Below are 27,612 nucleotides of genomic sequence, written 5' to 3'. Positions count from 1 at the left end.
GTTTGAAGGTGCAGTGAGCAATGATGACGCCACTGCACTCTAGCCCTGGTGACAGTGTGAGACCCTGTACCAAAAAAAAAAAAAAGAAGTACTTATTGAAAAAATGAATGAGTGAATGAGTGAACATACATAACATAAACATTACCTCTCCTGGGTAGCTCCCTCTCTGAGGGAAGCTGGAGACTGATAAAACACTCGGGAGGTTTCATAATTCTAAATATTCTTTAAGACCTCAGTTCCCTCACTTATAAAAGAAAAAATTATATAATACCTACTTAACAGGGTTATATGAGGATTTAATGAGATAAGTTTCATAGAGAGAGCTCATCACAGTGCCCGACACTTAGAAATTACTCAATAAATGGTAGCAATTATTATGTCAAAGTATATATGGTATTTGTTATAAGTCTATAGATTTGGTCATAAAGTCCTGAATTTTAAATTAAGAATAAGAAATAAAGCCAACGCCAAGGAAGTTGGACCACAGAGGACAATAAATCGGGCCCTTGGTGACACGGCTGAGCAGCTTCATCAAGCCTCATCTGATGCCAGACCTGCCTCTGACCTTCTTAGTCATGTAAATAAATAGATCCTGTTTACTTTTTAAACCAGTTTGAATTGGGCTTTCTGTTGGCTGTACCTGAACAAGCAACCTAAGTGACATACAAGGGCAAAAGCACATGTTCAGTCAACCTGTACAGCAAACATTTCACCAGCACCTACGCTTCACCCCGCCACTGGACAGACCCAAAGGTTACTAGAGCCCTGCCCTCCCGGAACTCACCCCATCTGCCAAGAAAGACAGAAAGAACACAGGTACCTATCACCCTACTTCTTGCGATGGACACAGTGGGTCAGCACCGCTCCTCCAGTGTGCCGTCCCAGGGCCCCTGGCAGCCTGGACTCTGGAGATTTAGGTTTGGACAATCGGATTCACTCACACAAGATTTAGAAAGTGGAAGAAAGACAGAGGCCACCTTCCTGTTGCTTTTGCCATTTCTGCAGCACAGTTAGTAACGACGTGGTTTCCTGGATGGGTTGACATCAAGACTAAGACATGCGCACCCAATCGTTCCGCTGCTGAGGGCTACAGCAGGCATTGGGTGGCACCTCAGTGGCAGCCTCCCAGTAATGGTGGCTTCCTGGTGGTGGCAGTGATGTGATTCGGGAGCTGGTGGCCTTCTGATGAGAGCAGTTCTCATGAGGGTCTAGCCCTGGGAGTTGTTCCTGGAACTTCAACTTAATTAAAGTCTGTTTCTTCAGCCTACCCAGTGCTTCTGTGAGTCATTCAACACCCTGACAACCTCCCTTCTGTGTAAACCGGGCAGCAGGGATTATGTTTTATGGCACCACCATTTGACCCTTTCAAAGCTACACCCTTTGGCCAGGTGTGGTGGCTCACACCTATAATCCTAGCACTCCAGGAGGCCAAGGCTGAAGAATTGCTAGAAGTCAGGAGTTTGAGATCAGCTTCAGCAAGAGTGAGACCTTGTCTCTATAAAAAATAAATCAGCTGGGCAACTAAAAGTAAAAAGGAAAAAAAATAGCCGGGCATGGCGGCACAGGCCTGTAGTCCCAGCTACTTGGGAGGCTGAGGCAGGAGGATCCCTTGAGCCCAGGAGTTTGAGGTTGCTGTGAGCTAGGCTGATGCCACGGCACTCACTCTAGCCTGGGCAACAGAGTGAGACTCTGTCTCAAAATAAAATAAAATAAGCTACACCCTTGGAGAAATTTTTGACAGCCCCTCTCACCAGCCTGCCCCCACCTATTTCCAACCCATCACCAAGCCCTGGTGTGGGCTAAATACTTCACCTCCTACATATCACCATCCATCCTCTTCTCTTCCTCTACCATCGCTTCCTTTGTCCAGGTCACCACATCTCTGCCTGGACTGCCACTAATCTCCTACACATCTGCCTGGATGCACTCTGCCACCGAGCCATCGGCCACAAGGATCCAGAGCGAGTTTCTGAATCCCCGGAACAGAGAGCCCAGCTGCAGCTTCACACACACACACACACACACACACACACACACACACACACACACACGTCACCTGACTCCTGACACCTCCCCTGTGGGGGGAGGCTTGTACTGGGTCGGCCAGATTGCCCTGTGGACAAATACAAACTTTGACTTCTGCTTCACACTGTACACAAAAAGCAATATGGGATGGATCATAATCATATACTTAAGTATAAAAAGCAAAACAATAAAGATTCCAAAAGAAAAACTAAAATAATGTATGACGGCGGAAGGCAAAATTTTCTTAATGAGGGAAAAACAAGCACCTTAAAAGATTAAAAAATTGAACTTCATTAAAATTAATAATGGCTGTCCATCAGAAGACAATATTAAGGGAGTGAAAAGATAAGCGAGAGATCAGGAGAGATATTGGAAAATATATAGCCAATAAAGGACTCGCTTCCTGAGTAGCCTCCACAAACCAATAGGAAAAAGACGGACCTCCCAACTTAAAAATGGGCAAAAGAGTTAAACAGGCACTTTTCACAGACCAAAATAGTCCAACATGAAACAGTGCCCAATATCACTGTTCATCAGGGAGATGCAAATTAAGATTACAAAACATTTCTACATTCTTGCTCCAGACTTCAGCTCAAGGAGCCCATCCTCAGAGTTCCCTTCCAGGCAGGCTGGATCTTCCTGTCATGGAAGCACATGGCATTGGCTACCTTTCCATCACACCCCATGCTGGCAGGCGTGATGTCTGCTGCTGACCGTGGTGTAAACGAGGCCTGACATAGAGTTAAGTGCATGACACACAGTTGGTGGATGAATGAATGAATAATGAGGAAGGCATGATCATTGCCATTTTATAGGTGAGGAAACCTAGCCTCCCTTTGTCCAAGAAATTTGTCTAAAGTCACATTACTCATCTGTAGTCATTAAGGCACCTTGGGGTTCAGTTCCTACTAGGGAGTGCACGAGTCGTCCTGCCTTGGTTACTGAACCTTCTACAGACCCCCAGCGGGGTGGAGGCATCTTAGACTGTGATGGGTGACCTGAGCAGAAAAGCCTGGCGTGTATAATATGCGGTCATGGCCCAGGCTGGCCTGTCACCAGGCACAGGCCAAGTTAAGGTTTTGTTGTGGTTCAATTCAGAGGAGAGATCTACATAATGCACATTCTGTCTTTCTGCCCAGAGGAGAGGCGGGACACAGGAGGTCACGGTGTCTTGCCTTGTATGTCTCTGTGCAGCCAGTGGCACAGTGTAGCCTCATATCAGCATGGGACATCTGCATATTCACAAGCACAATTTTAGATCCTCTCCTAGATATTTACCCAAGAGATATGAAAACAGGTGTTCAGGGCCGGGCGTGGTGGCTCACACCTGTAATCCTAGCACTCTGGGAGGCCAAGGTAGGCAGATTGCTCGAGGTCAGGAGTTCAAAATCAGCCTGAGCAAGAGCGAGACCCCATCTCTACTATAAATAGAAAGAAATTAATTGGCCAACTAATATATATATAGAAAAAATTAGCTGGGCATGGTGGCACATGCTTGTAGTCCCAGCTACTTGGGAGGCTGAGGCAGAGGGATTGTTTGAGCCCAGGAGTTTGAGGTTGCTGTGAGCTAGGCTGATGCCACGGCACTCACTCTAGCCTGGGCAACAAAGCAAGACTCTGTCTCAAAAAAAAAGAAGAGGCCGGGCGCGGTGGCTCACGCCTGTAATCCTAGCTCTCTGGGAGGCCGAGGCGGGCGGATTGCTCAAGGTCGGGAGTTCGAAACCAGCCTGAGCAAGAGCGAGACCCCGTCTCTACTATAAATAGAAAGAAACTAATTGGCCAACTATTATATATAGAAAAAATTAGCCGGGCATGGTGGCTCATGCCTGTAGTCCCAGCTACTTGGGAGGCTGAGACATAAGGATCACTTGAGCCCAGGAGTTTGAGGTTGCTGTGAGCTAGGCTGACGCCACGGCACTCACTCTAGCCTAGGCAACAAAGCGAGACTCTGTCTCAAAAAAAAAAAAAAAAAAAAAAGAAGAAGAAAAGAAAAAAGAAAACAGGCATTCAAATAAAAACTTGTACATGAATGTTTATAGCAGCATTGTTCCTGATAGTTAGAAAGTAGAAACGACCCAAATATTCATCAATGGATAATAAATGGACAGACAAAATGTGATTATCTGTACAATGGAACATTACTCAGTCATAAAAAGGAATGAAGTAGTGTTACATTCTACGGATATGGGTGAACCTCAAAAACATTACGCTAACATTACACAAGAAGCAGACACAAAAGGTCACATATGCGTGATTCCATTCGTGTGAAATACCCAAAATAAACAAACCCACAGAGACAGGAAGCAGATTAGCAATTGCCAAGGGCTTGGCCAGAAGGGGGTGGCACAGAGATGGGGAGGGACTGCTTAATGGGTATGAGGTTTCCTTTTGGGGTGACGAAAATGTTTTGGAACTAGATAGATGTGATGGTTGCTTACATTGTGAACGTGGTAACCGCCACCAAATTGTACCTTCCGAATGGCTAATGTCACGTTATGTGACAGAAACCCTGGCTCTACCTCAGAGCCCCCTGCAGCATGGGGGGGGTCAGTGGATGTTGAATGGCAGTTCCTCAAATGCATCACTGTGCACACACGTGCGTGCCCGTGTGTACACATGCTTTGTACGTGTACTATGTGCACATATGCGTGCATGCATGTGTGTGATGGGAGGGAAGCTGGGGGAGTAACAGGCCATCGAGACCAGAGAGAGGGAGACATTATCAAAAAGAGCATCACAGACACTTCCTCCGCGAGGACCTGGCCCAGAGCGCTGAGTCCCATGTGGCCATGGCAGGAAACAGGCTTTAACTGTCAAACGTCTAGAACTACCCCTTATTGTACTAATGGGAAAAGCCAGGCGGGAAGAATTCTATCCACTGCCCGGGTCACACTGCAAGTCAGTGGCACTGTTCTAAACCCAGCCGGGTCCCTGGTGGGTAGGGCCCGTGTTTTCCACCAGTCCCAGGTGTGACCAGTCCCAGGAAGGGTTTCACGTGGAGGATCCTCCCGCACTGGACACCCAGCCCTGAGGACACCCGGGGTGCTGGGCCTCCACCGCCCTGCGGCTGCCCGGCAGGTCCTGGATTCTGGCCACTCAGGGCCATTTTCCCATGAACTTCTGTAACAGTGAGCATTGCAGACACCCGCTCTCGGCCAGGCCCTGGGGAGTGGAAGGCAAAAGGAATAGTGGAAGGCAAAGGAAATAGGCAAAGGCAAAGGAATAGGAATAGGCAAAGTTAGGACTCCTGCCTCGAGCAGTCCCTCGGCTTGTGGGGGCGTCAGGGAACAATCCCAACAGAGTCAGAGGCCGACGAGGAAGGAGGGCCCCCGAGAGGGCGTCCTGACTGTTATCAAGGACGAGGCTGAGACTCAGAGGACCGCTGGCCTGGCCAAGGTCACACGGCCTGGAAGTCACACGGCTAAGCCCAGAATTTGAACCCAATATGTTTGAATCCAAACCTGTGCTTTCAGAATATAGAAGGTAGCAGAGAGTGTGGACTTAGGTGTCACCCAGACCTGTGTCCCATCCTAGACTCAGCCCCTTACTAGCTGTGTGCCTTGGGTGAAATCTCTCCTGTAGTCCCAGGTACTCGGGAGGCTGAATCAGGACCCCTGGAGCCCAGGAGGGGTTTTTTGTAGCTACTCGGGAGGCTGAGGCAGGATAGCGTAAGCCCGGGAGTTTGAGATTGCAGTGAGCTGTGATGATGCCACTGCTCTCTAGCCCTGGCAACAGAGAGAAGCCCTGTCTCAAAAAAATAAGACAAAAAAAAAAAACCAAAAAACTGTCTTGTCACAATTTCTCCTGCTAGTAAACATATATGTGCATCATATCAACATATTAATATACACATCTATATGGGGGGGGTGTTTGTGGACGCACTACACTAATGCTACCCAACGGTTTCGAGTAATGGCGACAAGCTCCTTCTGTTATTTTTATTATCACTAAAATTAATGACCATCTCTCATGTTATATCAGTTAGTAATACAATCAGCTGCAAAGAACTTACTACCCAACTCACAGGGGCTTAAATATACTGGGGTTTGTTTTCCTCACATAACAAAAGTCTGGAGGCAAGGATAGCAGAGCTGGCAAAGCGACTCGAAGATGCATTAAGGACCCAGACCCCCAGCCTGAGCAAGAGCGAGACCCCGTCTCTACTAAAAATAGAAAGAAATCACCTGGACAACTAAAAAAATATATATAAAAAAATTTAGCCAGGCATGGTGGTGCATGCCTGTAGTCCCAGCTACTCAGGAGGCTGAGGCAGGAGGATCGCTTGAGCCCAGGAGTTTGAGGTTGCTGTGAGCTAGGCTGATGCCACGGCACTCTAGCCCGGGCAACAGAGTGAGACTCTGTCGCCAAAAAAAGAAAAGGACCCAGAATCTTTCATCCTTCTGAACCACCATCCTCACCATGTTGGCTTTTCATCCTCAAACTTGTTGCCTCATTGTCACAAGATGGCTGCTACAGTTCCATGCATTGCAGTTGTGTTAAAATAGGAGAAGTGGAAACAAGCACTGCCTTGTAACAGGAAAGCAAAAACTTCCCTAGAAACTTTCCTAGATCACATTTCCACTTAGATCTAATTAGCTAAAATGTTGTCAGGTGCCCGCTTCTAACTCTCAGGGAAGCTGCAAAGTGACCGTCTGGCTTTTCTAGCCTTTGTGCTGGAGGTGGCAGAGGACAGGGAGCTGGGGGCGCCAGGGCCCTCCTCTGCACCGCACTGCCTCTGCCGCCACACACATCCACGGGCCTCGCACTCACTCTGCCCACATTCTCATTCCACAGCCTGGGGCCCAAGATGCCCCAGGACAGGCAGGACTGCGGCTGCCCCTGGTATCTCTGCAGCGACAACAGCCCAGGCCGGGGCAGGGACAGCAGGTGTCCACGGGCAGAGGGGGGCCCTCAGGCCGGAGGGCAGCGCCTGCCCCATTCCGAGTCCAGCAGGAAAGCCCAGCCTGTGGGGGCTGGCAGACAGAGAGAGTGGGCTCCCACAGGCCGACAAGGGAGGGGAGGTGACAAAGGAGACAGGACAGAGGTGACAGAGAAGAGGGGATGGATGGAGGAAAGAGGGAGGCGACTGCAAAGACGGAGGGCAGGAAAGATTGGGGGGGAGAGGAAAGGAAGGAGGGAAGGAGGAAGGGCACGTGGAAGCCAGGATGCTGGGAGATGAGGGGGCCGGCACACAGGCGGGCGTCCTGGAGCAGGGCGGGCGGCAGGTGAGCCCTGACACTGACCGCCAGGTTCGTGAGTCCGGCCAGTGCCTTGCTGGAGGGAAGGACGGGGCGGAGGAGACACCAGGAAAGCCCTACCTGGGGGCTCGAGGCGGCCTCTCGGAGGCGGTGCCCCCACACTGGGCCACAGCTCCCAGCCAGGATTCCTCAGCCTGGGCCGGGCCTCCGTCCCCACCCACGTCCCCGTCCCGCTCCATCCCAGCCCGGCGCAGACCTCACGCTCAGCACGTTTGAACCCGCAGAGCAACGAGGCCACAGAAAATTGCCCACCAGGACCAGAGCCTGCCCATCCCCTCACAAGGCTGCAGAGACAGGAACGACATCTACTGCAACCTGCCGTGAGACCCGCCATGGGACCCGGCACTTCGCATCCTCTGAGCCTGGGACTGGCGGCAGTGTTCCCGTTTGGTGACTGAGGAGACAGGGCCCCGAGAGGGGAAGGACTTGCCTGGAGCCCTGCACAAGCCCACCGTTTCCATGGTGCAGCCGGTCCAGGCCACTGGCCCGAGCGTGAGCTCTTCGCCACCGCCTGGCTGCAGGAAGGGGAGGGTGGTGCAGGGCAGAGGCGGGCAGGACCTCGGGCGGGCACTCCCCCTGGTCCTACTGTGCCCAGTCCCGCTTCTCTGACCCCCAGACTCTCTCCCTCTGTCCGAAGGCCTGGTCTGCCCCTGCCCCAGGCTCTCCACGACCCAGGGGCCAGGCCCAGGCCCCTCTGTCTGGCCTCTGAGGCCCCTCATGGCCTGGTCCCAACGTGCCACCCCCTCGCCCTGACAGTCATTCCCAAACCCCACACTGGCCCGCGTGCCACGGGGCGCGCTGAGGGTGAGGGCGCCAGACCGAGGGGAGGTACACGCACTGGCTTGTTTATTAGGCAAGGTCTCGGAGACTCATTAAGGCACAGAGTCCAGGAGGGGCTAGGAGTGCCCGGGCCTCAGCACCCCGTCGCGGTGAGCGCTGCGCTCTGTGAGGCTCTGAGCAGCCCTCTCCTTCAGCCCCGGCTCCTGGGGGCCTGAGAACAGGGGGACCCTTTTGTCCAGGGGGCCGAGTATGGGCAATGGCACAAGGGGGCGGAGGGACAGCTCCGTGGGGGAGTCCTCAGACCCTGAAGGCACTAAGAATGGAGTGGCCCCGCACAGGGGCAAGTCCTGGAGGTGGGGTGGTCGGGGTGGGCTGGGGGTCGCTGAGCACGAGGGACCAGGCACCAGGAGGCACCGGCGGGCAGGCTGCAGGCGCTGTCTCAGCTGAAGTCGCGGTTGGGCAGGAGGAGGGGGGCGACCAGGGTCCACAGGTAGAGGAGCAGCCCTGCCCAGCTGGCGCAGATCTTCACCCACACGGCCGTCCACGTGCTGACCATCTTCAGGGTCTCGCCGGGCCTGGAACACACCACCCTCCCTGTGAGCCCTGTCCTGGCGCCTGACCTCAGGACCCAGTGTGACCTCTGACTTCAAGTCTGGCTCCTACGCTGTAACTCGAGTCCTAACCTCTGACATTTCTGACACTCGGCCTTGTGGCCTGGACACAGCTCTGGACCTTGTACCAAAGACCTGACCCTGACCCCAATTCCAGTCTTGACCCTAGTCTGAGACCATAAAATTGTGACCTGACTCCTGGTCTCTAACCTTGTGATCCTAATTCTGTGACCTCAGTCCTAGTGTCTGACCTTGGGACCCTGGAGCTCCTGACCTTAGTCCTGGCCTCTACCCTTGATCCTGTGACCCAGGCATGGCCTCTGACCTTATTATTACCTACCTTGATCCTAGCCCCTTGACCTTGCCACTTCGATGGCTTTACAGCCTCCCAGCCCCAATTTTAGCCAAATGACCAAATCTGTTCACTCCATATGGCCCAATGCCAGCCCTAGACCTCATGACTCCACACCCTAATCCCAACCCTCCAACCGTGACTCCCAAATCTGACCCCAGGACCTACCCCTGATCTGTCAAGCCAGTCGGCCCGGCACAGGCCCACCCCCACCTGTGAGCCCACCCCCACCTGTGAGCCCAGTCACCCAGCGAAGGCGCCAGGAGCAGAGCAGACCAAGGTGCCGGCAGGGAAGCTGGGGCGGGAAAGGGGCAGGCTCTGGGAGGGTCCCAGACAGCCCAGCCCGAGCTTGAGCAGGCGTCAGGGAGACCCCGAGGGGCCAGAGGAGAGGAGGCACGTCGCACCCAGGCCACCCTCGCCCCGCCGCTGCACGCACTGGTACCAGTTGGTGAGCGTCATCATGACGTGCAGGGAGGCCAGCACCAGGCAGAAGTGGAAGAAGGAGTAGCTGTAGCTGACGCCGTCCTGCTCGTTGTCGAAGGCTCGGCCGTCGCAGGCCACCACCTGCTGCTGCTGCTCCAGGATCGGGGGGCACTCCTCGGTCTGCATCAGGGTGTTCACCTGCTGGTGGTCCGAGGAGCGCAGGCTGCGGGGCAGGGGAACAGCCAGGGCAGTGGTCATGACACTGGACACAGCGGGCCCCAGAGCCACGAAGGCCAGTGACCTGGGGGCTGGGCCCCGGGCACAGCGGTTAACAAACTGCTTTGACTCTACCCTCACCCCAGCCCCACTCCCTGTGTGACCTTGAGCAAGACACTTAACCTCTCTGAGCCTCTGATTCCTGTCTGTAAAATCAGGGACCTGCCCCGCAGGGTTGCTGAGAGGGTTAAACAGAATAAGGACGTGAAGCCCCCAGCGCTGTGCCTCGCAGAGTCTAAACTAAACAGGCACTGTCACCATGCTCGCTCCCTCGCCACCTCTATAAACACGCACTGGGCACTCCTACTGCACAGCACCTACCAGACGCTGTAGTCTTTAATAATGTTAATAATTAATAGCGCTCATTTGCTATTAATTCTGTTTTCCTTTTATTAGTCTTAGGTAATTCATTTTACCATCTGTCTCCCCTTTGTGTTTACGCTAAAAACAGAAAATAATAATAGTAAAGATTGTACGTCGTTGCTTTTCTAGGATGAGGTCTTAATGTTTTTAACGGGATTTAATAGTTTGAGACACTTATACAATTTTGAAAAACCAACTTGTATTTATTTTGGAAAACAAGGAGAGCTGGATTCCTGCTGGATTCCTGAGCCTCACCCCAGCAGATGGAGGAATTGCCCCTTGCCAAGCTTCAGCCGACCCTCCTCTCCTCCCCAGCGACTGTGGCTACAAACGCCTGGGAGCAGAGCCCAGATCTGGGCCATCAGAGCCACCTCTGGGCTCTCTGCGAAAGCAAGTGCCACCCAGAGACCTCAGGCCAGGGCGCTGTGGGGCACAGCTGTGAAACTGCCAGGGGCAGGAAAAGAGTGCCACGCTCCTCAGCCACTGCATGCTCGTGGCCTCCTCCCTGAGTCTCAGTTTCCCCATCTGTCAAACGAGAGGTAATTTGGGCCTTTCCAGGTTGAAAAGCAATCAAATGTGACAAAGGAGAGAGACACTATGCACTATCCAGACTTGGCAAAAATGTTTTGAAAAAGGCCAAAACCAAACCAAATATGAAACGGCCATAGAATGTTCTAGCCCAGGGGCTTGGAGGCAGGTGTGCTGCCTGTGCCCGGGCTGGGTGGATGGGGAGAACAGGGGTGCAGGGCAGCATTCCCTGTGGGGGAAATGCCGGGCCACAGGGAGGCAGACTCTGAGCCAGTGTAAACAATAATTAAACCTAACATTATGATCTGGTGACTCACAAAACAGCTACCCACCTCTACCTAGTTGTGCAGATGTTCACAGTTATGTGCAATAATATCCAACGCTTATTTGGCACCTACGTGCCAAGTTCCTTTCTAAGTGCTTTAAGCATATTGATTCATCTATAACCCTTCAACAATCCACTGTGGGAGGCACTATTTTTATCCCGATTTTACAGATAAGGAAATCGAGGCCCAGAGAGGCTAGGTGACTTGCCTGAGATCACACAGCTAGTAAGTAGCAGTGCCAGGCTCAAGCACAGGCTGTCTGCCTGCAGGGTCCACGCAGATAAGCACCAGCTAAGGTGCCCCTTTGAAAAAAGGCTTCCGTGTAACCTTCATCATATGCTCAGGGAAAGTGTGGGGTCGCAGCCACTTCCACCGCCATGCAGGTTGTGATCCTCCTCTTACTGAGGAGGAAACTAAAGCTCAGAAAGGCTAAGCCACTTACCCCAAGCCACACAGCAGGTGAGAAAGAGCCTAGACCCACTGGCGCCAGTCTGGGCTCCTTCCCTGACCCCACAGCTGCCTGTGCCCCCCGCTGGGCGTGCAGGAAAGGGCCCTGAGCCAGCAGGCAGTGTCTGGCCCACCTCTGCTGCCCACGCACGCTGTGCCCGCTGAGGGACTCAGCTTCCCTACAACTCGAGGGCAGCTTCCAGCTTGGTGTCTGGGCTCCCACTTCCTCCCCTCACTCGGCTCTGGGCCCGTCAGGACCCTCCCCAGAGTCCAGGGCCCGCCACACCTGATGAAGAGGGTGCACAGGATGAAGACGATGAGGCCCACGATGCTCGGGGTGTCCCACCACTGGGTCTCGTAGCCGTGGGGGCCTGCCAGGACTGTCTCGTTGCTGAGCCGCGTGGGCAGGTGGGGGTTGCACTTCTGGTCTGGGGATGGGAGCACAGTCACCCTCTGCCCACTCGGGCTGGTTCGGGTAGCCAGGCAGCCCTGAGGATGGCCAGAGAGCTAGCCCAAACGGACGGACACACACATGGCCAAACACGTCCCAGTGACAGAGCGCCTGGCAGACAAAATGGCCAAGGGGCAACCTGGGAACAGAGGGGCCCTCCCGCCTCCCTGGATGGAGCCAGGATGTCCCTGTCCCTTGTGAGGGTGCCCAGCCCCCTGGCAGGGAATGCTGGCCCAGGAACAAGGCCAGGCCTCCTTGAGCCTGGCCCGTACTCACCAGGGACATTGGATAGGGCCAGCCAGGTGACAAACATGGTGTACAGCGTGATGACCGAGGCCTGCAGCAGGCCCGAGTTGGGCTGTGCGTCCTGGCAAGAGCCGTTCATCGGTAAGACCCTGCTGGGCCCAGAGACACCCACTGCCGCCCAGCCCACTCCCAGCAACCGGGACCTCAGAAACCCCCTCCGGCCCCAGGGACGTCCCACCCCACCCCACTTTGGAAACACACCCCAGCCAAGCCACCCACCACACACCCCAGCACCCAAAGGTAGAGTCCTGATTCTTCTTTCTCTTAAACAGGACTCTCAGTGAGGCCCTGAGAACTGCTGGTGGCAGCCTGGCCGCACCAGCCTGGCCCCTCCAGCCCAGCCCCTTCAGCCCATCCCCACCAGCCCATCCCCTCCAGCCCATCCCCAACAGCCCATCCCCTCCAGCCCAGCCCCTCCAGCCCAGCCCCAACAGCCCATCCCCTCCAGCCCATCCTCAACAGCCCATCCCCACCAGCCCATCCCCTCCAGCCCGGCCCCTCCAGCCCATCCCCAGCAGCCCATCCCCTCCAGCCCATCCCCTCCAGCCCATCCCCACCAGCCCATCCCCTCCAGCCCATCCCCTCCAGCCCATCCCCACCAGCCTATCCCCTCCAGCCCATCCCCAACAGCCCATCCCCTCCAGCCCATCCCCAACAGCCCATCCCCTCCAGCCCATCCCCTCCAGCCCATCCCCTCCAGCCCGGCCCCTCCAGCCCATCTCCTCCAGCCCGTCCCCTCCAGCCCGTCTCCTCCAGCCCATCCCCAACAGCCCATCCCCTCCAGCCCATCCCCTCCAGCCCATCCCCACCAGCCCATCCCCTCCAGCCCATCCCCTCCAGCCCGTCTCCTCCAGCCCATCCCCAACAGCCCATCCCCTCCAGCCCATCCCCTCCAGCCCATCCCCACCAGCCCATCCCCTCCAGCCCATCCCCACCAGCCCATCCCCTCCAGCCCATCCCCTCCAGCCCATCCTCTCCAGCCCGTCTCCTCCAGCCCATCCCCTCCAGCCAGTCCCCTCCAGCCCATCCCCTCCAGCCCGTCCCCTCCAGCCCATCCCCAACAGCCCATCCCCTCCAGCCCATCCCCAACAGCCCATCCCCTCCAGCCCATCCCCTCCAGCCCATCCCCTCCAGCCAATCCCCTCCAGCCAGTCCCCTCCAGCCCATCCCCTCCAGCCCGTCCCCTCCAGCCCATCCCCGTCCCCTCCAGCCCATCCCCGCCAGCCCATCCTCGCCAGCCCATCCCCACCAGCCCGTCCCTTCCAGCCCATCCCCAACAGCCCATCCTCGCCAGCCTGGCCTTGCCAGCACACCCGTCTCCTAGCCCACGCCCTCGTCCACTTTCCACGTAGCACTTGCTACCCAGAATGACCTCGTCTGGCCCAGCCTCCTACTGCGAGTCCTCCCCACCCTCACCACACGTGCACCTAAAAATGCGAATCTGAACTGTGCGACCATGAGCACAGGCCCTGGAGCCAGCCTGCCTGGGTTCAAATCCCAGCTCCGCCACTTCCTAGCCGTGTGACCTTGGCCAGGCTTCTTTACTGCTCTAAGCCTCGGTTTCCTCATGTGTGAAGTGGGGATGATGATGGTGTGAGGACCACATGTCACAACAGAGGCCATTAACTGCTGGCTATCGTCATTATTCCTCCTCCTCCTCACGCCTGTACCCCCAACACCTAGGCGAGGGCCTGGTACACAGTGGGTGCTCAGGAGGCATTTGCTGAATGAATGCTGATTGTTGTGTGACCTGGGACAGTGGCATCTCCCTCTCTGGGCTTCAACTTTCTCACTGGGAAATGAGGCTCTCTGTCCAGAAGGGAGGTCCCCAACCTTTCTGCTAAAGGCCCCCAAAGACTACCTAAGCGACCTTTGAACCCTGCTATCGAGATCCCACACTGAAGAGCCACGCATTCGAAGTGGTGCGTGGCACTTTCTGAAGAACACTGGCTTTGGGCGCCCCCGCCCATTATCCCAGGTGTTCTGGACTGGGAACAGTGGCACTGCATCTGCCAACACCACGTTCTTTTCCCCTGCCTGCCCCCCAACACCACTTCCTGGATGTTTAGGGATTCTCAGTGACTCTCCCTGACCTGTTCTCCTGATTTGCATAAAACCAAAAATAACAGTAATAACTGTACTAATGGCTAATGATTGATGGATATCTATATGCCAGGCATGCTGAGTGCTCACAAATAGGACCTCCATTCTGAGAACAACTTCAAATAGTAGGTCTTATTAATCTCATTTTCATTCGAGGAGAGAGAAGCACAGAGAGGTTAAGGCACTTTCCCAAAGACACCCAGCACACAGATGCAAGAGCCATGCCTCTTAACTAGCAGAGGCTGACCTGGGAGCCCACACACTTAACCCAAGCCCCTGCGACTGACAGTCCCCGCCCCAGGACACCGGTTCCTACAAGAAGCCCCACACACCGAGGGGTGGGGCCCAGGCCGGGAGAGGCGTGCATGCTCACCTGGACCTTGGGCAGGACGGCAGTGATGGACACGCAGACGCACAGGGTGAGGTTGAGGCCGATGAAGACCTTGCCCTCGTAGCAGGCGTCGGGCTGGGTGTAGTAGATGAACAGCAGCACCACGGCCGCGATCGCCAGCGAGTAGAAGAGGAGGGTGAAGAAGAAGAGGCCTGGGCGGGAGGGGCAGCGAGGGGTGGGCCGGGGCAGGAGGCACAGGGACCCCTCCTTCAGGGGACTCACGGGGCAGCCCTCCGGCCTGGGGCAGGGCAAGGTGAGCGAGGCGTGGGAACCACACCGCACGGGGAGCCTTTCCTCTTCGCGTATTCAGAAGGGCGAAAGAGACACGGGGACTTGCCCTGCCTGGGTGTCAGTGCCCGGGTGTCACTTGAAGTAGGTCTGGGCACCACTGGGGCCTCGCACACGCTGGCCCGCCCTGCAGGCCCCTCCAAGGCCCTTCCGAGTCAGCTCTCCTCTGACCCCCCGAAGCCGCCCCAGGATGCCCCAGCTTTTATCCAGCCCCAGGGCCCCCCCCTCCCCCCCGGCAGCCCAGCCTGCCCACGCCGCCCGCGTGGAGGCACCCACCTGCGTACCAGGCGCGGGAGTCGCGCTCCTCGGCCCTGCACAGCCACCGCTGGTTCCAGGAGTGCGCGAAGTCGATGAGCAGCACCAGCTGGATGAGGAGGAAGAGGAAGGAGCCCACGACGCCAAAGTAGAACCAGACTGGTGGGGAGAGGGGAGCAAGGCAGAAGGTCTGGCCGCGGGGACAGCAGCTCGGGGATGTGGGGCAGGCACACTCCCCGTGGTCTCCCCCTCACTCACATGGACTCAACCAGTCAGCATGGGTGCCATGCCCGGGACAGTCCCGCCCTCGACACACACGCAGATGCGCATGGGGTGGCAGGGTGACAGGGTGGCGGGGTGGCAGGGCGGGACCCCACCCCCAACCTCGCTGCCCAAAGGCAACAAGCCGAGCACCACGGTGCCGTCTCCTAGGTGGGGGCAGGGACCCGGCCAGCTGTCGGCCCCTGTGTGTCAGGGCGAAGAGCAGCCCCACTGTGCTCCCGCCCTGAGACGCCCCTCCCGCTCCACGGTACCCTGCCCTCCCCCGAGCCGCCTACTGTCGGAGAAGGAGCCGTCGGGGATGTAGAAGGCACCCACGGTGATGCCAATGAGGACCAGGAACTTGAAGAACCAAAACCTATGGCGGGGGGGTCAAGGAAGCACACAAGGAAGCTGAGTGGGGACAGGGGACAGACCAGGGCTGGCCCCAGAGCCCCCACCCACAAAGAGCAGGTACTGGGAGTGGTGAGGATGGACTGTCTGAAGGTCTGACGGGCACAGAAAGTCTGTCCTGGCCCTGGAAAAAGCCCTAAGGGACAGAGGGAAGGACCAAGCAGGGTGAGGGCGGTCACCCAGGTTCCAGCCCTACTGTGTCACTAAAGTGCTGTGTGGCTTTAGGCTTGCTGTTGCCCTTTCTGAGCTTTATTTCTTCATCTGAGAAATGGGTATAACTAATGAGCTGTGCTCTGTGCTGCACCCTCCGAGGGGCTCTTGAGTCTGAGGCTGGGGTCTGGAGATCCCTGGAGACGGCGGAGGAGTGGGAAAGCCACGGGGGAAGGGACCAGGTACAGGCAGGGCCCCGTCCCTCACCCGTTCTGGATGGCGGCCCGCGGGTCCCGGCTGCTGCGCACGCAGCCCATGAGCAGGGTGAAAAGGAAGAAGAAGGCGGCCATGGCGAAGCACATGCGGTAGACGGCGCGGTAGCCCAGCAGGGAGCCACAGTCGATGTGGCCCTGCAGGACGACCAGGGTCCCGCCAGCCCCCTCCTCACACACCCAGGGCAGCTGTGGACACAGAAGGAGCAGCATGAAGGCCCCACCTGTCGGGGCCGAAGCCCTGAGGGAGCTCCGGACAGCGACGGTGCAGCTCCGCCCTGTCGCCGTCTGTTCCGTCATGTCCCCGCGGGCTCAGGAGCACACTGCACCCTCCGGCAGGTCCTGCAGTGTGCTGCCCGCCACCTGCTCCAGAGCCACCTGAGATGGGAAAACGGATCCAGGCCCTCCCAGGGAACAGAGTTTCCAAGGTCTTTCCAGGTCGGCTCTCCTCCCACCTCCCTGAAGTCCAATAATCTGCATTTCTACAAACTCCCCAGGGATTCGCGCCTTGACACACACCAAAAGGTGAGAGCCACTGGCCTAAATGTCACCCAGGGTCTGTGCCAGGCTGTGAAATGCTGAGATAGGAGGAAGAGGTAGGAGCCCCAACCTGGGCTTGGGCATTAAATGGGAGAAGAGTGGCCAGGGGCAGTGGCCGCCGCCTGTAACCCCAGCACTTTCGGAGGCCGAGGCAGGAGGACTGCTTGAGGCCAGGAGTTTGAAAGCAGCCTGAGCAAGAGTGAGACCCTGTCTCTACTAAAAATAGAAAAATTAGCCGGGCGTGGTGGTGTGCACCTGTAGTCCCAAATACTCGGGAGGCTGAGGCAGGAGGATCGCTTGAGCCCAGGAGTTTGAGGTTGCTGTGAGCTAGGCTGATGTCACGGCACTCTAGCCTGGGCAACAGAGCGAGACCCCGTCTCAATAAAAAAAAAAAAAAGGGTGTGTGCAGAGAAGAGCATCCCTAGGCTGGTGTCTAAAGGGGCAATAATGACTAACACGATCTTCCAAGGGGACCACAGCCTGTGAGAAACAAGAACGCCCTGTGGGGTCCAAGCCCTCCTCCCGCTTCCAACCTCAGCTCGTGGGTGCGCCCAAACACTCCTGCCAGGTCTTCTTGGCCAGCTGCAACCCGAGCCGGGCCCTCTAGTCGGAGGCCCCGCAGGCCGCTCCCCAGCCGCTCACCTTGTGGAGCTGACTCTCCACGCCAGGGCTCAGCATGATGATGCACACCAGCACGCCCAGGAGGAGGAAGGTGGTGAAGACCAGGCGAGTGACTGTGGAGTTGCGGCTGGAGGGGCAGCAGCCGCACAGGATGCAGGGCGCGGAGCCGCAGAGGCAGGACGCCTGCAGGAGGGCGGGACGGCACCCTTACTCTCGGCCTCGGCCTCTGCCCCCGACCCAGGCACGCAGCACCGCCAGCGTCTCCAGTCTGCCTGAGCTGGCGAGGCGGAGCCCGCTCTTCCCCAGACGCCCCCGCTCAACGCTCACGCCCCAGGGGGAGGCTGGGTCACGTAGGCACGCAGCCAGTAGGCCCCAGGACCAGATTCAAGCCTGGATCTAGCCCAAGAGACACCGTGGCTTCAGAGAGAGTGACAGCTGGGGTCACACTTTTTCTCACTTTCAGAGTGGTTTTAATAAAAATCAGTTGTCACTGATTACCTGTGTGACCTTACACAACTCACTCGACCTCTCTGAACCTCTGTCCTCTCCTGGAAAGCAGGAGTCCTAGTGGTGCCTGCTCCTCACACAGCAGTTGGAGGATGAAATGGAAATCTAAATTTAACCCCCTTGGACGCCCTTCCCCTTCCCCACTTAGTTTTTATCCGTGGGACTTACTATCACCTAATAGGCTTTATAGTTTGCTTATGTTTGCCCCCTCCTTGCAGCAGGGCAGGGAGTCCTGTGTTTGGTTCACTGGGGTACTGGCACAGCGCCTGGCACATAGTAGGAGCTTAGGGACTCTCTGTTGAAGGAGGATAAAGTGTCTGGCATAGTACCAGACACAGCTAAGACCACAAAAAGCAGCAGGCGCGTAATAAACATCAGCTGAATGAATGGAGATTTCGAGCTCTGGGGCTATGCCAGTCCGGGCCAGCAGGTGGCAGTGCAACCCTTTCCCTCTGCAGAGTGCTCGGCCCCAGCTGCCACCCGCGCGTCCCCGGCGCTGGCCGAGATCGTGCAGGGGCTGCCGTCGCCGCACAGTTCACAGCTGCTGCCCCGAAAAGGAGACTCGGGCCTCTGGGGGCCCGGTTCACAGGCCTCACATCCAGATGCCTCTGGCAAAGTGTCTTCCCCGAGACCGCCCCAACTCCCCACCTGGGCATCTGAGAGCCTAGAAAGCAAGAGACGCGAGCCCCGGCCTCCTGCAGCCCCCGGGCAGGAAGGACACTGAGCAGGTAATTGCACGCGTCACGGAGCGCTGCGAACAGGCTGGGCGTGTCGGGAAGCCGTCCCTGAAGAAATGACGTTTAAGCTGAGAGCACAGGGATGAGGAGGCACTGCTAGACCCAGGGGAGGAAAGAAAGTTCCAGACAGAGGCTGGGGCATTTGAGGAATGGAAAGAAGACCGTTTGTGGGCAACGAGGGGTGAGCGTGAGGTGGGACAGGCAGACCACACGGGGACCACAGCCAGGAACGGGACCCCGGTTTTCATCCAAGAGCAATGGGCGGACACTCAAGGGGTGACAGCTGACGGACAAAATGACCTCAGGTTGAAAGATCAGCTTTGCAGAGAGCAGGGTGACAAGGGCCCCTGCTCCTCTGGGGCCCCTGCCCTTCCTTCCGGACTGGTCACAAGGCACACGGCACACTGTGCTCGGGTGTAGGTGCTTTCCTGTCTCTCCCAGACTAGAAATGCTCTTTCTTACCCACCTCTCACCCACATGGATGCTAAATGGAATGCTCAGGAAATGAAATGATTCCTTTTGGTTCAAATCAAAACAGTCCACCCATCCAGCAACTTCTGGCTACACTCCGCAGCTGCCAGCCCAAGCCCTCCTGCCTCCCATCCATGGCCGTCTTTGGTAGGTGAGGGGATAAGAAAGGCCAGAAAAATGTTTTGTAGACTATAAAGAACATTCTGGTTGTCAGAGCAGGTTATTAGTCCCATTTACATATGTGGGAATTGAGACCAGAGAGGTTAAGAAACTTACCTGAGGTCACACAGCAAGTCAATAACAGTGCTGAGATGCAAGTAATAATAGTGATAGCTACTATTTATGAAGGGTTACTCAGTCCCAAGCACCTTATCTACAGTAAGCCTCACTGATGCTATGACTTAAGTGTGTTATAACCTTCCATTTATAAATAGAGAAACTGAGATAGGTGACACAACTAAGGTTACATGGCAAATAAGCCAAGGAGTTGCGATTCAAATGCAGGTCTGTGTGCACTAAGGGTCAGGTCCTGTCATGAGAACCACAGAGCGACACTACTTCCCAGCCCACTAATTTGACTTAAAAACATCCCATGATGAAAACAATCCCTCCAAGCCCAGAGAAAACCAGGGGAGGCCAATGGGACTGACCTTGGGGGCCAGGTGCCCACTGCCTGGTCACATCCTGACTGTGGCTTCTTACCACTTCCATTTGAGACACAAAAGAACTGTTCCACTTCCAGGGAGCTTGGCCTTTCAACTCACTCTGGCTCTTCAAGATCAAAATCCAGGTATTCCTGTTACCTGAACCTCAGTTTTTCCAAGGGCCTTGCCAGCAACCAGAGGGACCAGGTCAAGGAGGGGAAACACACACCAGCTCCCAGCTGTTTGCACAGCATCTTTGGAAATGTTCATGCACTTGGATCCATTCATTCCACCTCTGGAACAGCTAGAAGGACCTCTTCCTACAGAAGAACTAGCCCATGCGAGTAAGGGCAGACATGTGCACATGCACAAATACGTGGAAGTCCACTGTGGCACTCATTGTAACGGGGAAACAATAGGGGAAAACTGAAAATAACAAAACGCCCATCAATACATCATGGTGCTCCATAACAGGGATTTCTCTGCTGAATGGGGCAAATACATAGGTAACACTTAACTTGGGAACATTTAATTGTATATAAATTATACTTCAATTAAGCTGATTTTATAAATACAAAATTAAAGGTTTTAAATAAAGAAAAAACCTGCCAGGCATGGTGGCTCACACCTGTAGTCCCAGCTACTCAGGAGGCTGAGGCAGGAGGATCGCTTGAGCCCAGGAGTTCAAGGCTACAGTGAGCTATGATCATGCCACTGCACTCCAGCCTGGGTGACAGAAGCAAGACCCTGTCTCTAAAAAAAAACAAAAAACACAACAAAAATAAGAAAAAAACTAAAGTAGGCAAAAAGCTTTAGGTTTTGTGAGCTTATTTAGAATCCCAAAAAAACTCTGTCTTCCATGTATGAATAGAAAAAAAAAAGGAATCCCGAGAAACTGCAAATAACCTAAATGTCCAACACACGGGGACAAGTGGCAGCCCGTTCGTCCCACAGAATGTTACAGAGGCACAAAGTTGAAGTCTTGGACTGATGCTCCCGCTGCAGTGGGAAAGGCCAAGACAGACTATAAAACCAGTCCCGCACAAGATTGCAGCCGCGCTCCCTTCACCTCTCAAGCACTCAGGGGAAAGGCAGCGACGGAAAGCACCAGAACACCGACGGTGGCTGAATCTTAGCACCAGCCAGGCTCTCGGAATGGAGAACATGGAATTTAAGAAGCCCTGAGTCTCTGAGTCTTAAAGCTGTAAGGTTCCTTGGCATTCAGCCAACCCAGTCTGCTCCAGTGCCGAATCACCCAGAAAGCAGCCAGCCGAGCTCTGCTGCTTGCACACTGCTAACCACAAAGAGCTCACTGCTTCCCCAGGCAAGCCAGACAGCTCTGGGACCCTGAGTGGTTTGGTATGCTGTGAACAGGCTCTCACACTCTCCTGGTTTCCTGGAGCCAGGGACAGAGGTCGTTAGACTCTCTCCTGGACACCAGATGGGGAAGAGAGGGAGCTGAGGGCTGGAGTCACAGTTTTTTGAGTTTTTTCCTTAAAACAAACTGGCCCTGGTCTGGCGCGGTGGCTCACGCCTGTAATCCTAGCACTCTGGGAGGCTGAGGTGGGCGGATGGCTTGAGCTCAGGAGTTTGAGACCAGCCTGAGCAAGAGTGAGACCTCGTCTCTACCAAAAATAGAAAAATTAGCAGGGTGTTGTGGCACACCTCTAGTCCCAGCTACTTGGGAGGCTGAAGCAGCAGGATTGCTTGAGCCCAGGAGTTTGAGGTTGCTGTGAGCCACCCCATGGCACTCAATCTAGCCTGAGCAACAAAGTGAGACTCTGAAAGAAAAGAAAAGAAAAGAAAAGAAAAGAAAAGAAAAGAAAGGAAAGGAAAGGAAAGGAAAGGAAAGGAAAGGAAAGGAAAGGAAAGGAAAGGAAAGGAAAGGAAAGGAAAGGAAAGGAAAGGAAAGGAAAGGAAAGGTAAAGGGGAAAGGGGAGGAAAGGGGAGGGAGAAGGAAGGAAGGAAGGAAGGGAGGGAGGGAGGGAGGGAGGGAGGGAGGGAGGAAGGAAGGAAGGAAGGAAGGAAGGAAGGAAGGAAGGAAGGAAGGAAGGAAAGAAAGAAAGAAAGAAAGAAAGAAAGAAAGAAAGAAAGAAAGAAAGAAAGAAAGAAAGAAAGAAAGAAAGAAAGAAAAGAAAAAAAGAAAGAAACTGGCCCTCCACTTCTGGGTATACATGGAAAAGAACTGGAAGCAGGGGCTCAAACAGACATTTACACACCCATGCTCATGGTACCATTATTCACAGTAGCCAAAAGGTAACAACAGCCAAACGAGCCAAGTGTCCACTGATGGATGGATGAACAAAATGTGCTGTGCACCTACCATGGAAGATTATTCCCCCTTAAAAAGAAAGGCAGTTCTGACACGTGCTACCACATGCATGAGCCCTGAGGACATTGTGCTAAGTGAAATAAACCAGACACAAAAGAACACACTTTGTATGACCCCACTTACATGAGGTACCTAGGGTGGTCAAATTCATAGAGAAAAATGGTAGAACGGTGGTAACCAGGGCTGGGCAGTGACTGATTCATGGGAGTTTCGGGCTCAGGAAGATGAAGAAGTTCTGGAGATGGATGGTGGTGATGGTCATACAACAACGTAAATATGCTTAACACCACACCTAAAAATGCTTAAAATGGTACATTCTATGTTATGCATGTTTCACCAAAGAATAAAAAGGAAGGGGCAGGAAATTTTCAAGGAAGAGCAGGAAGTCGGCTAGGTGAGGAGAGAAGGGCACTCCCAGCAAAGGGAATGACGCCTGCAAAGCTACAGGACGCTGTATTTCCAGGGTGGCTGAAAGGGCGAGAGAAGCTGAGAGGTAGGAGCAGTGGTGACCAAGGTCCCTGCAGGCCGCGCCAAGGAGTCTGGACTTTAACCTGGAGGCAGTGAGAAGCCATTGTGAAAGCAGAGGAATGACATCAGGTGTGCGCTCTAGAAACACACTCTGGCCACAGGATGGAAGGCAGACCAAGCACGTGGTGCAGTAACCGGAAGGAGAGAGAGCTGGGGCCGTTTTCAGTAATCCAGGTGAGAGCCGAGATGAGGAAAGAGGACAGATTCTAGAGTTGCCATTGTGTGGGTTCACCGACGCCACTCCCTCCTAACAGTGCCATTCATTCAGGATCCATATTACTAGAGCTGTATTTGTTAGACCTCCACTTTTAATATATCTGTCTCTTAAAATAAATTGCAATCCCTTGAAGACTTTTTAAAAAGGGTTAAAATGATGAATTTTAAGTTATGTATATTTTGCCACAATTTAAAAACAAAAACCCAAAAAGGCCAGGTGTAGTAGCTCACGCCTGTAATCCTAGCACTTTGGGAGGCCAAAGCAGGAGGATCACTTGAGGCCAGGAGTTTGAGACCAGCCTGAGCCACATAGTGAGACCCCCATCTCTACAAAAAATTTAAAAATTAGCCAGGCATGGTGGTAGGCACCTGGAGTCTCAGCTACTTGGCAGGATGAGGCAGAAGGATTGCATAAGGATCCTGGCTGTGTGGCAGTCACCTTCCCTCTCTGATCCAGTTTCCTCATCTGTAAAATGGGAATAGCATTAACTGCCCCACTGGGGTCTTTGTGAGGATTAAGTGAAAGGAGATTATATATATAAGGATTGCATAAGCCCAGGAGTTTAAGGTTGCAGTGAGCTATGATGATGCCACTGCACTCTAGCCTGGACAATAGAATGAGACCCTATCTTAAAAAAAAAAAAAAAAAACTAGCCCCAGCAAGAATGCACCTTACAGTCTTCATGAACTGGCTGAGCCACCCAGGACTAGTCAAAACAGGAGAGAAGAGGTCAGCTGGAAACTTCTTAAGGCACACTTACTTCCCCCATGCAGTGCCAAGAATGCAGATCCTGACACTGGCTCTACCATCAGACCTTAAGCAAGTCTCTTCTCCCCTCCACGGGACTCAGTTTCCACATCTGTGAAATGGACCCCTGGGGCAGGACAGTGGGGTTGCTCAGAACCCAGCCTGTATAGTCAGACAGCCCCGGGTTTCACCAGCTTCACCACTTCCTCACAGGTGGTCCTGAGCAATGCTCCGCTCTGGGGTGTCCATGGTGCAGCCACTGCACGCCAGCTTTGCACTAAATATGCAGATGTGGGCTGGTTGAGGTGGCTCACGCCTGTAATCCTAGCACTCTAGCAGGCCGAGGCAGGAGGATCACTTGAGATCAGGAGTTCATGACCAGCCTGAGCAAGAGTGAGACCCCGTCTCTGCTAAAAATAGAAAAAAAGTAGCCGAGCATGGTACCACGTGCCTGTAGTCCCAGCTCCTCGGGAGGCTGAGGCAGGAGGATTGCTCAAGCCCAGGAGTTTGAGGTTGCTATGAGCTGGACTGACACCTCAGCACCCTAACTCAGGTGACAGAGCGAGACTCTGTCTCAATAAATAAATAAATAATAAATAAGTAGATGTGCATGCCTCGGTCCCATTTAATCCTCAGGATGTACTAAGTGGCTGGCACCACTGTTCTCTCCACTTTGCAGACAAGGAGGGGGCAAAGTGACTTCCCCCATTCCACAGTCACACAGATGAGCCAGGATTCAAATCCAATCAGTCTGACCAAAGGCTTTTCACACCCCCTCGCACATAGAGGGCCCTCCCTAAATATTTGGCCCTCCCTAAATATTTGCTGACCGGCCAAGTCACCATGTGCTGGCTTGCCTGGTGACCCCAACCCCGTGGGCCCATCTTATCTCCCCATCTGGGCAGGACTCACCTTCAGCCCAGTACAAATGCTGAGAGGCACAATCTGCAGATGGGTCACAGCTGGGAGGGTACAAAAGTCTCCCCACGTACCCAGGTACCCAAAAACATTCCTCCTAAAGATGCCTAGGGACCCCCTCCCCCAACTAGAACTTTCCTCCTGTAAGGCAACTTCACTGAAACAGGATGTCATTGGTGTCCAGTAGTGCCCAACTGCACCACTTAATGCTGTGTGGCTGTGTGGCAGTCACCTTCCCTCTCTGATCCAGTTTCCTCATCTGTAAAATGGGAATAGCATTAACTGCCCCACTGGGGTCTTTGTGAAGATTAAGTGAAAGGAGATTATATATATATAAAGTGCTTACTACAGTGCTGGGCCTGTGCCATTGCTGGACAGCTCTATGCCATGAGTGCTAGGCCTATAGTAAGGTCACAGTAAACGGTGGCTGTTGTTAGTATAATTATCTGTAAAAGGGGATAATGATGTTAAAGGGCTGGAGGGAGAACCCATGAGATGGCATGGGTGAGGGGCTCGGGACAGCACCTCGCTCAGTAAATGTCAGAGGCCCGAACCCCAAGAAGAGGACACTGAAGGGAGGGGCAGGTCCCTTGTGGACATTAGATACTCACTAAGTTACCTCCCAATTCTACCCTGGGCCAGCCCTGTCCCCAGGGAACCAGGATGTGGGGAAGCGAGGGAAGGTGTGGGCAGAAGCCTGGGCCAGGAATCAGCTTTGATCCTGACTCCGCCCTTTCACTGTGCTACGTTAGGCAAGTCAGCTGACCCATCTGGGCCACAGTTTTCTCATCTGTAAACTGAAAGTTTGAGCAGACCTGCCTGGGCTCAGCATTGCAGGATTCTATGACTCAGAGACCAGCACTTGGCTCTGCATTGTCTCCAAATGGAATTCTCCACCCACCTTTCCTCAGTCATCACCACAGCTCCCACAGTGAGCACTCACTGGATGCCAGGAGCTGTGTTCCATCCCCATCCCATTTAATCTTTCCAACAGCTTTGTGAGGGAGGCACTGTCATCGTCCTCAACTTACAGATGGGGAGACCAAGGCACAGAGGGTTGGCAGGTTGCCTCTCCACATCCCCGACCGCCAGGCCAGCCCAGCAGGGCCTGTGTCTCCAGGTGCAACCAGGTGGAAATCTGGTCAACTGCAAAGCAGCTGTCCCTCCCCCCTCCCCAGGCATCGAGCCCTTGTGGGTGAGCCCGGCCCAAACCTTGAATCCACTGGGCCGAGAGGGATTCAGGGACCAGCTTGATTCCTCCTCCTGCGCGTGCACACACACGCACACACAAGCACACACACACTCTCTCTCTCTTCTCTCCACAGTTGGGACAAGGAGGCCCAGAGAGGGCAGATGTGTCCAGGGACCCCTCTACAGCCTGCGCGCGCTGATCTCACTCTCAGGAAATGGCTGTGAAGTTTCTCTCCCGATCCCCAGCTCTCGCCCCACGCCCCTCCCAACACCCACACTCAGGGACAAAGGAAAGCAAGTCCTGAGATCCAGCAGCCACTGGAGTCCCGCTCCCTCTCAGCGTCTCTTTGTGTGGGGCCAGAGGGGGAGGGGCCGCCCGACCGAACCTCGGATTTAAGGAGGGGAGAGGGAGGGAGAGGGGCTGGGAACCGGAACTAAGGGGCCTCGCAGCCGGGTCTGGCGGGAGCCCCTCCCCTACACTGGCTGCAGCCAAGGAACAGGGGCTGGCGCCCCGGGTCCCGCACCCCAGCGACCAAGCACTGTCCCCCACACGAACCTCCCGCAATTCCTGGTTTCCCAACTTGAAGTGTGGCCCAGCGGTCGGTGCCGGCCGGCACCCACCTCCCCCGAGCGCGGGAGGGGTGCGCCGGGGCTTCCTCCCACCCCCACCCCACCCCCACTCTGGGGCCCAGGGGGCGCTGGGGACCTGCTAGGAGTCCGTGAGCCGGACCGAAGGAGGCAGAGACCGGGCGCAGAGCGATGCAGGGGAGGACGGCAGACCGACGGACGCCGGCCGAAGAGGCAGACAGAGGACAAAGAGCGTTGGACAAACCAGCGGACGTAGACAAATGCGAACGGACAAGTGAGCGGGCCGAGAGGCACAGGCAGACCGCCGGGCCGCCTGCCAGAGGGACAGAGACGGGCGCGCAGAGAGGCACCGGGACGGACAGGGCACACAAAGAGAGCGCCGGGGGCGACAGGCGCACCCCGAGGACCACCCCAAGTTGGGCGGGGGCGGGGCTGCCCGCTCCCCTCACTCCGGGCTCCAGGCCTCAGTCTCCCCAGTCCCCGGGAGGGGCGCCAGCCAAGGGCACTCCCGCCCCGCCCGGCGCGCCACCCTTCCCCGCGGTAACCCGAGCCGCCGACACCAGCTGTCCCGCGCCCGCCGGCCGGGACAGGGTCGGGGTGGACCGGAGCTGGACTGGGGGCGTCGAGTCAGAGCGGCTCGAAGGGCGAGCAGGCGCGGTGCCGGCCCAGAAAGACAAGTTCGGAGGAAGGAAAAAGAAGAAACTATTTAAAGGAAGAAGAAAAGAAAAAAGTGCGGGGCCGCAGCAGGAGCGGGCGGCGCGTGGCGGGGCGCCGGGGTCAGGACTCACGCAGCTGAGCAGGGAGCAGGCTCCCAGGCAGGCCCCCATGGCTGCGGCGCGGGGCGCGGGGCGCGGGGCGCGGGCCTCGGGATCCGGGTGCCAGTCCTGGCCCCGCCCCGGCGCCCCGGCCCCTCCCCGCCCCGGCCCCTCCCCGGGCCCGGCCCCGCCCCACCTGCCGAAGCTGCTCGACGCTCTCCGGCTGCGCTCGGGGCCTCCCCGGACTCACCTGGGGCAGGTGCACGGGGCGGGACCATAGGGGAAGGCGGCGGCTGGGGACTCCTGGCGCAGCCGGACCCAACTCTGGCCCAGGCGCGTACCTGCTCCAAAGCGAGCGTTTGGAAATAGTGAGACCTGGTTTGAGTCCCGGAGTGGCCGTTCGGGACATGGCCACCCCTGGGGACAGAAGTCAAGAGGTGGTCACAGCCGACTCCTCAGTGCTTGGCGCAGAGCCTCTGCTCCATTCGTAGATGTCCAATGACGCATGACTGGGTAAAGAAGTTTGGGCGAGTCGCTTC

At 55.5% G+C, this 27,612-nt stretch overlaps 1 protein-coding gene across 1 annotated transcript; it reads right to left on the bottom strand.

Annotated features, from left to right (window-relative positions):
- Positions 1-8,107: 8,107 nt before the first annotated feature.
- SERINC2 (serine incorporator 2) lies at positions 8,108-27,258 on the bottom strand. The gene is made up of 10 exons (XM_012765471.2): positions 27,107-27,258; positions 17,460-17,621; positions 16,273-16,466; positions 15,741-15,820; positions 15,205-15,342; positions 14,623-14,792; positions 12,117-12,207; positions 11,676-11,817; positions 9,463-9,672; positions 8,108-8,638 (listed from the first exon to the last, which is right to left on the bottom strand). The coding sequence occupies exons 1-10, from the start codon at positions 27,143-27,145 to the stop codon at positions 8,503-8,505; spliced, it is 1,362 nt and encodes a 453-aa protein (XP_012620925.2). The 5' UTR covers positions 27,146-27,258; the 3' UTR covers positions 8,108-8,502.
- Between the last annotated feature and the right edge of the window lie 354 nt (positions 27,259-27,612).

This window comes from Microcebus murinus, chromosome 2 (assembly GCF_040939455.1).
Source record: "Microcebus murinus isolate Inina chromosome 2, M.murinus_Inina_mat1.0, whole genome shotgun sequence".
NCBI lineage: Eukaryota > Metazoa > Chordata > Mammalia > Primates > Cheirogaleidae > Microcebus > Microcebus murinus.
The sequence above is the reverse complement of the archived record's forward strand: the minus strand, read 5'-3'. Positions and strand labels throughout refer to the sequence as shown.